A 12,041-nucleotide genomic window follows, 5' to 3' on the forward strand; every position below is an offset into this window, starting at 1 on the left:
GAGGAGCTGGAGAGATCCAAAGAGCATGGGCTTGCTCTCAAATCTCCTGGCGGATTGAAGTCCGTTCCTTCGTCAGCTCCCATGGGCAAGTGCGGTCACTCGGCGCTCCTGCACGCGGGAGACCCGGCCTCGATCCCGACGGGGTCAAGAAATTTGTATCATGCAAATGATTGATCCCGTGACTGGCTGTTGCGGGGCCCACTCAGCCTCGTGGGGAAAATGAGTAGCTATGACATATAAATGCACATAGCGACCGGTGCCAGCATGGTAGGTAAACATTGGATTTTAGGATTATTGAGATTGACATGGTAGGTAACCTTGAATCCTTGATCCTAGCTCTTGTCCTATAGCTCACACTTGACTGTTCCTATATCCAATATTTACCAAAGTTGTGACATAAGAACACAAAGAACCTGCATTTTTACATTGAAGTTGTTGCTTCCCTCTATGTACTCAATGCTCCATGTGCTATGTTCTCCGCTCCACTCTATTTTTAGCGGTAGGTAGGTACTTATGGAAGAGCTCAGTTGTTATCGATGTGACATCAATAAAATTTTCAGCCATTCTGACAGCGGCGTTTTACTCTTGAGTGGATTGATTAATTGGTTCTGTCATTTGTGAAAATCCGCACGTCCGCAATTAATAAGTATATGGACATTGGACATAGATACTCGTAGATCTAATTTGAGTAGACATATTAGAGCTCAGACTGTCTGACGGAGTCTGAGCGTGAGTGGCGAGAAAAGCTTCCGACCTGTCACTAACTAGTATATGGACATAGATACTCGTAAATCTAATTTGAGTAGACATATTAGAGCTCAGACTGTCTGACGGAGTCTGAGCGTGAGTGGCGAGAAAAGCTTCCGACCTGTCACTAACTTTTAATGTACCATCATCTAATTATAATACACACGATAATCGTTATAGTGTTTAGTACCTATTTATTCAAGGTGCTATTCAGATGGTTTTCAATTTTTCAAGTACCTAAGTTCTTTCCGGTCCGTGCTGCCCTAATCTGGGGTTCAGGAGAGAATAGGCTATTAAGTATGATTCTAATTTAGAGCAAGTAAATTAGGGAGTGAGACAAAATTGACATGTTACATGACAGAATGTAAGTAGCGAGATATGCAGGCACTATAAGGATAGATATACACGTCAATATACAGGGGATATACACACATAACATTTTATCTTTATCAACTGTTCGCACTTCATTAAATTTATTGGACTTGAGATCAAGTTTTAACCATCTTTCTGTTTGCTGTCTTGTTATGCTGAATAGGTTTACCTACTATAATAATAATCTTATGGCTAAGGGAAGTGGTTACCTAAGTATAGGTATGACTTTTTAATATTCTTCAGACCTATTGTTTCCATGTAGGTTTTCATATTTGTACTTACACCTAAGTTCTTTCCAAATAACCTACTATCCAAGCCTGTTAACCAAGTAAACCTCTATCCACCGAAATCCAGCAAATTGTTCGACCTTACAATGGCAACATTGCAATCCATGAAACATGGAAGCTAACTGGAAGAGTGGGATACCTCCCGCTGGAATTCTGAAATAAGGTTCAGAACAATACTGGAACGACAATGAGCAAGAGATACGGGATTTATCATTAATCTCAATTCATGTTAATTTACATCCACGATATTGTCGAGAAGTCCACACGAAGCTTTGCATTTATAATTTCAATTGTGCTTTGTAATGCTAAGAGACTTAACCCGCTGTGTCTTTGATAGTTTTTTCTATCTTATTGGCAACCTCAGTGGTGCAGTTGTTAATGCGTTGGACTTTGGATCTGGAGGTTGGTGGTTTAAGTCCAAGTCAAGAGTTCTTTCCAAATAACCTACTATCCAAGCCTGTTAACCAAGTAAACCTGTATCCACCGAAATCCAGCAAATTGTTCGACCTTACAATGGCAACATTGCAATCCATGAAACATGGAAGCTGACTGGAAGAGTGGGATACCTCCCGCTGGAATTCTGAAATAAGGTTCAGAACAATACTGGAACGACAATGAGCAAGAGATACGGGATTTAAATTATACTCATAGTATACCTACATTATTTCTTGTTTAAAGGGTTAAAGAGTAGAGTGCTTTTGCTTATACTACTTATAGGTTTAGGTATGTAGAAACCTAGGTATGAGGTTAAAAGCAGACTGTTGCAGTGTTGCATGATTAGCACGTTACACCCACGTGCATCTATTGAACATGGAAGCTGCAAGGACCAGCTTTCATTATAACAAGACGAGAATAAAGAAACACAGAATGTTTTGTGAATCTTGAAAGTTGAAAGACTTGGTATAAATTCAAATATGTATAAGATCCTACAGTGTGTACACGTCAATCTAAAAGTAGGTAATACCTACGACTGAGATGGCTACATCCAGGTAAGTCAGTTTCCCGAAAGAAAAATACACCCTATCTAAACTAGTTACCTACATTTGGGTCCCTAAAATCCATCCCTTCTCTCTTTTTTCCCCCTAACGTATCCTGTTCTCATTAGCTTTCTCTTATTTACATTTCCTTTTGTTATATCCTAAATTTCCTCCTTTACGGCCTGCCTTGGAATATTTTCTCTCTTACCCCTCTCCTAGTAAATGTGCATACTGTTCAAATTTGTCATTTACTTCGTTTATTGACACTCGGTGTCGTTGCTTGGGTAAATCCAGGTAGAATTACCTGGATGTATGAAGAAGCTTTATTTGGTGCTTTGACAAATTTTTGGGCTAAATTGGGCTAAAAAATTTAAATTGTGTTCAACATCTCACAGTTGTCCCTAAAAGGCCGAAATTTTGAGAACACTTTGAGGGGTTACAAGACCCACCGACCGACGGGTGGATACAAAGAGATCGAAATACAGACTCCAGGAAAAACAACTTTCCCTTCGTTTGACAAAAACAAAGAAGGATTTTACGAAGCATTAAATCCGATGGTTGATATTTTGAACAAAAAATTGAATGGACCATTCAGTCATGACGAACCGGTAGTAAAAGTGATGGTCATTACGTTTGTCATTAATACTTTTCCTCGTACTACTGAATTGCTCAGAACGGGTGGATACACCGATATCGAAATACAGACTCCAGGAAAAACAACTTTCCCTTGGTTTGACAAAAACAAAGAAGGATTATACGAAGCATTAAATCCAATGGTTGATATTTTGAACAAAAAATTGAATCGACCATTCAGTCATGACGAACCGGTAGTAAAAGTGATGGTCATTACGTTTGTCATTAATACTTTTCCTCGTACTACTGAATTGCTCAGCAGCTTTCTCTTATTTACATTTCCTTTTGTTATATCCTAAATTTCCTCCTTTACGGCCTGCCTTGGAATATTTTGTCTCTTACCCCTCTCCTAGTAAATGTGCATACTGTTCAAATTTGTCATTTACTTCGTTTATTGACACTCGGTGTCGTTGCTTGGGTAATTATAGTTGTGTAAGATTTTGCTTGTTTATTTACTTTCCTTTAAATATAGGTACATATTACTCTCAGGCTCATGCAACCTGAACACCTCTCCATTTTTACTTTCTATTACTACAATATAGCGAGCTATACTAGTAATGAAAGTATTGCATTTTTTTTTTAATCCGGGGAGAAGAATTCGACCTATTTATTGTTCGTCATTTTTACTTCTTTTTATTAGATATTACTTTTTTAATATAAAATGTATTAAATTTCTTTTTCTTCTTTCAATGTACCCGACTAACTGAAGTTTGTCATATCCACAAGTCAAGTTTTCTTAATTATAGACTTGTTTTCAATACTTGCTGATATAGATATGTAGGTAGGTATGTGCGCGCAGCATCGAAATAAATTATTTAATTTGTTGTTTTAATGTAGTTTGTACTATTTACAACGCTTAGTTCTTAGTTTAGAAAAGTGATGGTTTTCAATTTTTGGTACTGTCCCAAAATTTATTTGTAAATAAAGAAAAACTACCTTGAAAGTCGATCCTCTTTGTCTTTTTTTTTTTTAGGTCAAACTTTGTCTTACATACATAAGACACATAGGTACGTCAAATTCATAGTTTTCAAACCGTATGACCAAGTAAGTGCTATGATAAAAGCGCTTAACATAGACCAGTGAGAGAAAAAATGGGTTTTAATTCAATCTTAAAATACATCTCATAAGTGGGATATGAAATTATGAACTCACGCCCCTGACTGTGAATATATTTAGAGACTGAAGGGAAATCTATCTATTCCCTGGCCCATGTTCATCTTTGTTTCATCAAGCCCCTTGAGTCCCGTGACATCCATCGTCTTGAAGATAACAGTGAGATGAACATTGGTAGTTTATTTAAATTCGATCCGTTCCCCTTATTCATATGATGAATATGTAAGAAGGGTCGAAAGTGCTCCTTATTGGAGGACCATTTGTAAGTTCTTCCATTATATTATTTCTGATAATCATGGAAATGGGATACATATATTCTGTTTGGAAAGATGATAATGGAGGTAATATAAAACTTAAGGTTTAGCAATAGAAAGTAGAAATAATATTTTATTTTTCATTTAATAAATGAAAAGGCGGGCAAGAGTCTTTAAACACATTGGGAAGGAAAAGAAAGATCCATTCTTTTGAACGTGGGACAGAATCTAAAATTAAGAACAAATTGAAATACGGAAACTAAATTATATGGAAACTAAACGGCCGACTCCATGAACAAACTACAAAAATTAAACATGTAAAAAACTGATCATCAAAATTTTGGCTGATTACATTACTTTCCTTCCTATAGAATACAGAATAAAAAAAAAATGCACAGGGAATCAATCAGTACTTTGATAAATAATGAAACCCGACGTATCCTCTATCCTCCCACCAAATTACGGAGATTTGCGAACAGCTTATTTAGCGCGTTCCTTAGCTTAGCTACACAAACACAATGTATTTACTCCCTAGGTACTTATACCTACTCGTGGCAGACCATTCTGTGACGCATGACATGAGTCTGTATAATTCATTCTGAGGATCAACAAGTGTTTGAAAATAGATATAACATTGTAAACATGAACTTGTAGTGTGGAAATACCAAACTACCCATTATGTCTAATGGTACCTACCTCCTACTAGTGGCACTACTCGGCGCTTCCTTAGCAGACTCAACCTGTCCATCACAATGTAGTTGTACACCCAACAGCTCAGGTGGAACAATAGCTCGTTGTACCACACTGGATGCTGCAGAACAACAATTCAACGACAATATTCAGCACTTGGAGGTTTCCAACATAGCACCTCAAGATGGATGGCTTAACACACTGGAAGATAGACTGTTTGTAGACCTGGGATTATCCAAGTTGGAATCCATTAAGATAACCAACACTTCGCTCAAGTCGATTGATATCAATGCGTTCCGAGGTCTACCGAACCTGTACGATCTGGTGTTATCAGATAACGACATAGTAACCATTGACCCTGACACGTTTGAGTTTTCAACTTTCTTGCACAGGCTTGTGTTGGCAGGCAATCCCCTCAAACCTGACGTGAAAAAATATTTTTTGAAGTCAGAATCCCTTACTGAACTTGACATTTCCAGGTGTAATTTATCCAGAATTACCCCAGAAATGTTCTCTGAGCTTGATGCTTTGATTTTCTTAAATTTAGCCTCAAACAACTTAAAAGATATTGGACACTTCTGGAGATATAAAGATTTTGAATTCATTGAAGAACTTGACTTATCCGACAATCAAATTCAGAAAATCGAATCCAAAATTCTGAGCGAGCATTCGGAGTTGGCCTCTTTGAACCTACGCAAGAACTTGTTGGAATCATTTGATTTCGTAGATGTTCCAGAGCTGGAGGAACTTGACCTCAGCCAGAACAGATTCCAAGAAATCAGCGCCAATACATTCAAGAATGTCCCTGAAGTAATCCACGTAAACCTGAGCTACAACCAGATTCATTTCATTGCTGAGGACTCCTTTATCCATGTTCCCAATTTGAAACACTTGGACCTATCTCACAACAGAATAAGAGGCCCCTTACCAGTTTATATGTTACAGAAGAACATGGACATTGAAAATTTGAAACTTTCAGGAAACAAAAACATGAAAGTTTTCACAGGAGAGGAAGGGCTCTCTGGACAACACAATAACCTTTACACATTGGACATTTCAGATTGCGGTCTGGAAAAAATCAGCTCTAAATCATTCCAAAGAATGGAAAATATTGTATCCCTCAACCTGAGTGGCAATGCTATACGTATGTTGAATGCAGATGTGTTCTCCAAACTGAGAAGACTTTCTATGTTGGACTTGTCCAACAACCAACTCTTAACTTTGAACTTTTTTTCTCTCAAAGAGCGCTTTAACTCTGGAATACCAGAAAAAAATCCTTATTTACATTCAAAACAATTAAAATTTCAGTCGAGTTAATAGAAGTTTTTAAATGAGACTTGATTATTATTTTTAATTTATAAAAAATATAGAACCATAAAGCAGCTCATTTAGCCTATATACAAAATGCTTTCAAGGCCATCAATTCGATGTGCGTAATGGATTTTAACATTTTTTACTGGACTGTAACCAAAAAAGAAGTCAGGTCTCACTTGTACTCGTATATCTGTAATTATTCAAAAAAACATATTAAGTACAATATTATTAATTAAAAAGAAAACATTTGAGAGGGGAAAAAAGAAGAGGAAATTAACATACGCGCTAATCCCGATGCGTAAAATTCAATGCATTTTACATATCTTCGGACTCAGAGCTTTTCAAATAAAACCAATATATCTTAATAGGTAGTGATATACTTAAATCAACCACGAGTTGTATTCCTCGCAGTGAATTACATACAGTAGAACCTCGATTATATCAACTAATTGGGACTGAGGGTAGTTGATATTAACGAGGTTCTGTATAAAAGTTGATTTAATTGAGATTCCGTATAAAACAATGAAAATGGGGCCAAATTTAATGGTACAAAAGAACAAAGTAGGGAAGAAATACCCTTTAATTTTAGTCATTAGTCATTATTTCAACACTTTCAATGATCTCTTCCCACTTTCAACACTTTCAATGATCTAATGATAAAGTAGGATTTCCTTGAGAGATAGAGAAAAACCCTGATTTTTGGAGTTGATATAATGGAGGTTGATATAATCGAAGTTCTACTGTATTTATCTTTATGTCCCATAATTTGTACACAGAGAATGGAAAATTTTAAACCATAATATGGTAATCCTGAGGTCTGGAAAACATCCAAGCTTTCCCAACAAAAATAATGCTGAAAAATTTTAAATTTTCATAAGAATCTAAGAAAAACCCTGATTTTTGGAGTTGATATAATGGAGGTTGTTATAATCGAAGTTCTACTGTATTTATCTCTATGTCCCATAATTTGTACACAGAGAATGGAAAATTTTAAACCATAATATGGTAAAAAAAACCCTGATTTTTGGAGTTGATATAATGGAGATTGTTATAATCGAAGTTCTACTGTATTTATCTTTATGTCCCATAATTTGTACACAGAGAATGGAAAATTTTAAACCATTAATATGGTAATCCTGAGGTCTGGAAAACATCCAAGCTTTCCCAACAAAAATAATGCTGAAAAATTTTAAATTTTCATAAAGAATCTAAATATGAGTACATATTTACCAAAAAATCTTGTTGGAAAAGCCTCTGTGTAAAATGAACAGCGAGTTCTTTCAGAAAATAACAAAGGGGAAAAATGGTTGGTGAGGATTATGTAACTCAATGAACACTGACATTTCTTCTTGTTGGAAAAGCCTCTGTATAAAATGAACAGCGAGTTCTTTCAGAAAATAACAAAGGGGAAAAATGGTTGGTGAGGATTATGTAACTCAATGAACACTGACATTTCTTATAAGATAAGAAAGAGACATGTATAGAAGTACATGGGAATACTTGATGTAAAAAGAAATTATCTTCATCTTGGTTTGAAAGAATTTTAAAGGATGGATAACTGCCTTTTTTTTAAGAGTTCGACAGAGGGAACTGTAACTGCTATGGTCTTATCGTCCCGAAATCGAAGAGAGAAGGAAGACAGGATAGGAGAAAGCCAGCCGTTCCGAGAACGAACATTATCCCATCAGGATAAAATCCGCCCCGGGCGGGAATCGAAATCGCGGCCTAGCGCTTACAAAGCAGACGCACTACCAACTAAGCTAACTAGGCTGGCTGGTTAACTGCCTTAAAGGTGAGAAATTTCCAAGTTCCTCTCTGCCTCATAGCCAGGTTACATAATCCGCACAATAGAATAATGACAGCGCCCACTTAAAATAGGCACAGAGGAGACTGAAGAACAAAACATTATGAATAGCAGGAACTTGAATCACCTGGTCCAACCAGGTTCAATTACTGAGGTCCATTCGTTGACGATTCAACTAAACAGGGAAGGAGTTGTATTCACAAGTAAGTTGATTCTCCTGAAAGCAAATAGAAATTGGGTAGTTAAGCATTAGACCTATGCATATTGAAGATCTTTTTGTCCTAAAATCCTAAATCATACATGTGGTAAGAAATGGTCGACGAACAACGTACCTCCTAATTTGATAAGAAACTAATATACATTGAGAAACACATTTCATACATGTGGTAAGAAATGGTCGACGAACAACGTACCTCCTAATTTGATAAGAAACTAATATACATTGAGAAACACATTTTTGACCGCTCATGTTGTATGTGAATAACTTGAAAATTTTAGCATTTGATTTGTTGAATTTGGAATTTAGAGATATGTCGAAACTTTTCCTGCAATATCAGATTTATAATTATCTATGAATGAGAACCAAAACCCTTTTACTATGTTTACATTTTAGCAGACAGAAAGTGAAGGGAAAAAATTAATGCACTTACATAGGTAGTTTTGAAGAAAAAGACAGAATACTGAAGAAATCATTTAGCATCATAGTATCATTAAGTATCAGAGAATAGCTCCAAGATGCTTGGCTTAGATGCAGAAGACCCTTAGTTCCCGTGACGACAAGTAAAATTGAATTCTCATCTCAGGGTATTGCTGGAACGTTCTACGATTGCTGAAATTTCACTTATTGTCTTTCAAAAGATAAAAATATGTACCAAGGATCCAATGACGAGTAGATTCAAGTAGATCACTTTCCTGAGTGTACCACTTTCACATGCCAGTACTTCCAGCTTTACTGGACTGGAGTGGATCCAATGACGAGTAGATTCAAGTAGATCACTTGCTTGAGTGTACCACTTTCACATGCCAGTACTTCCAGCTTTACTGGACTGGAGAGCCTTATATTATGAATTATGAAAAAAAGACTAGCTTTTATCTACAGTACCTATCTATTAAAATAACTGAGTAACTACCGAGCAAAATAGAAGGAAAATTCGTTTTATACAAGCTCAATTTGTACTGTTTTTATTAATAATATAAATCATTTAATATAAAAAATCATTTACCTACTTCAATGAACTGAAATTTATAAATTGATTTTTTTGCCTTTTCAAATTAAACAAAAAACATAATGATAATTAAGTAACAATTCAGGAATATTTTTTCAAATGAAACTATGAAACCATTATTTATAAACTTTCCATTCTTCTCTTAATTAATTTTTTCCTCAGAATATATTATTAATTTAATGGGATGAAGACAAAAGAAAAGATTTTCAACCCAGTGCACTATTTTCACTTGCACCAACACCATGATCAATAATTCAAGAATATTGTTTCAAATGAAACTATGAAACCATTATTTATAAACTTTCCATTCTTCTCTTAATTAATTTTTTCCTCATAATATATTATTAATTTAATGGGATGAAGACAAAAGAAAAGATTTTCAACCCAGTGCACTATTTTCACTTGCACCAACACCATGATCAACAACATACTATTATAGCACATATTTTAATAGCTCCGTTGAATTTTTAGGTATTTCTTACAAATCACCGACAAAACAAGTTCGGAATAACATCAATATGAGAAGGAAAAAATAATGAAACCATTTTAAAATAGAATTTGTTGATGTACCTATGTATAAAAGTCGTCCGTTCATAAAGTGACTTTCAAACGCACACAAAATTTACAAAGCTAATAGAAACAAGTTCGGAATAACATCAATATGAGAAGGAAAAAATAATGAAACCATTTTAACATAGAATTTGTTGATGTACCTATGTATAAAAGTCGTCCGTTCATAAAGTGACTTTCAAACGCACACAAAATTGTTCGGAATAACATCAATATGAGAAGGAAAAAATTATGAAACCATTTTAACATAGAATTTGTTGATGTACCTATGTATAAAAGTCGTCCGTTCATAAAGTGACTTTCAAACGCACACAAAATTTACAAAGCTAATAGAAATTACACAAATATTTGAGGATTACATAATAAAGTAGAGAGAGACCTGTAAAAGGAATTGAGTAAGTTGTGAGCCTAGTTTTGATTCTTCTGAGGGTTTTCGTGGGTTCTTAACGAATATGAGAAAACCAGTGATCACATATTAAGATCTAGCTCCACGAAACCCCCTGAAAAAGCAAAAAACGGTCATGCAACTTACAGGTAGATTTATTTTGTAAACTTATGTTATATTATGCACGAAATTAATTCCAAATCTATTATTTACCTACAATTTAAATCCCATTACAACGCGTTATACCTATGTATGTATGTATTTCGTTCAACTCTTTTTAGAAACAGTTCACGAAATTTCTGGAAATCGAAAATATTAACACTCTGTGTATAGGTATTTAGAAAAGGACCGTTCAGAGTGTTCAAAATATTATAATAGAGAACTAAGAATTGTTTTGGGACCTAATATTAATAAACCATCAACTTTTCCCAATGTACTCAATGAACATCTGAAATCAACTGAGTTCTCTATAAGGTGTTAACTTGTGAATTAGCGAATTAACTCGACAAAATTGATAATCTTAATTAAATCTAAATACCTACATCTAAAACATAGAGAAATTAAAAAATAAATAGATATATATATAAATGTACAATATAAATATATAAACGATCAAATTTACATTTATTTATTTATGGAAGGAAAAGAAAGATCCATTCTTTTGAACGTGGGACAGAATCTAAAATTAAGAACAAATTGAAATACGGAAACTAAATTATATGGAAACTAAACGGCCGACTCCATGAACAAACTACAAAAATTAAACATGTAAAAAACTGATCATCAAAATTTTGGCTGATTACATTACTTTCCTTCCTATAGAATACAGAATAAAAAAAAATGCACAGGGAAACAAGTATGATTCGTGTACCGTATTTAACCTTTTAAAACGTCTGTTTTTTGGCCATTTAAGAGAATAACTATTGGAAAATCGATGGGCAATATGAGCAACACCACTTCTAATGTATTATAAAGCTTACTAACATTCATACAGTACCACCTTACATGCACAGGGAAACAAGTATGATTCGTGTACCGTATTTAACCTTTTAAAACGTCTGTTTTTTGGCCATTTAAGAGAATAAAAATATTTTGAGTATTACATTGACTACGCAGTATGTCAATCAAACAAATTAAGTGGAATTGCCTACCTAGAATTTTAACACAGGATATATGTAGTTATGACATTTTTAAATCACACAATAAAATTAAATAATTATTTTTTGTACTTTGTAGTTTTCTTTTTAATTTCTTCCATTATCTTCATAGTTATGACATTTTTAAATCACACAATAAAATTAAATAATTATTTTTTGTACTTTGTAGTTTTCTTTTTAATTTCTTCCATTATCTTCTCGATTTTGAAAGTCTCAATGTCAACTGAATAGGAAATCAGTGGTATCACAAAAAGAGGTCTTTTTACTTATCTATCAGACCAAATAATTTTCTCCTCTAAAAAACTAAATTCTGAGAAAGTATTGCACTTGAATAATAGGAAATCAGTGTATCACAAAAAGAGGTCTTTTTACTTATCTATCAGACCAAATAATTTTCTCCTCTAAAAAACTAAATTCTGAGAAAGTATTGCACTTTTGCCAACCAACTTCTTACTGGCATAAGTAATAAAAAATTATTATTAAAAAAATGACAGTTAAGAACCATTTCTAAA

The 12,041-nt window shown here is 34.4% G+C and overlaps 1 protein-coding gene and 1 long non-coding RNA gene across 2 annotated transcripts; one reads left to right on the forward strand and one right to left on the reverse strand.

Moving 5' to 3' along the window:
- The first annotated feature begins 5,061 nt into the window (after positions 1–5,061).
- LOC103524449 (leucine-rich repeat-containing protein 15-like) lies at positions 5,062–6,403 on the forward strand. Its single transcript, XM_008489465.3, has 2 exons — positions 5,062–6,314; positions 6,382–6,403. The coding sequence occupies exons 1-2, from the start codon at positions 5,062–5,064 to the stop codon at positions 6,401–6,403; spliced, it is 1,275 nt and encodes a 424-aa protein (XP_008487687.3).
- Positions 6,404–8,170: 1,767 nt separating this feature from the next.
- On the reverse strand, positions 8,171–9,148 carry LOC113465380. Its single transcript, XR_003390115.1, has 2 exons — positions 8,842–9,148; positions 8,171–8,408 (listed from the first exon to the last, which is right to left on the reverse strand). It is a non-coding gene; the product is annotated as an uncharacterized LOC113465380 (long non-coding RNA).
- Positions 9,149–12,041: the final 2,893 nt, after the last annotated feature.

This window comes from Diaphorina citri, unplaced genomic scaffold (assembly GCF_000475195.1).
Source record: "Diaphorina citri unplaced genomic scaffold, Diaci psyllid genome assembly version 1.1 scaffold99, whole genome shotgun sequence".
Classification (NCBI taxonomy): Eukaryota; Metazoa; Arthropoda; class Insecta; order Hemiptera; family Psyllidae; genus Diaphorina; species Diaphorina citri.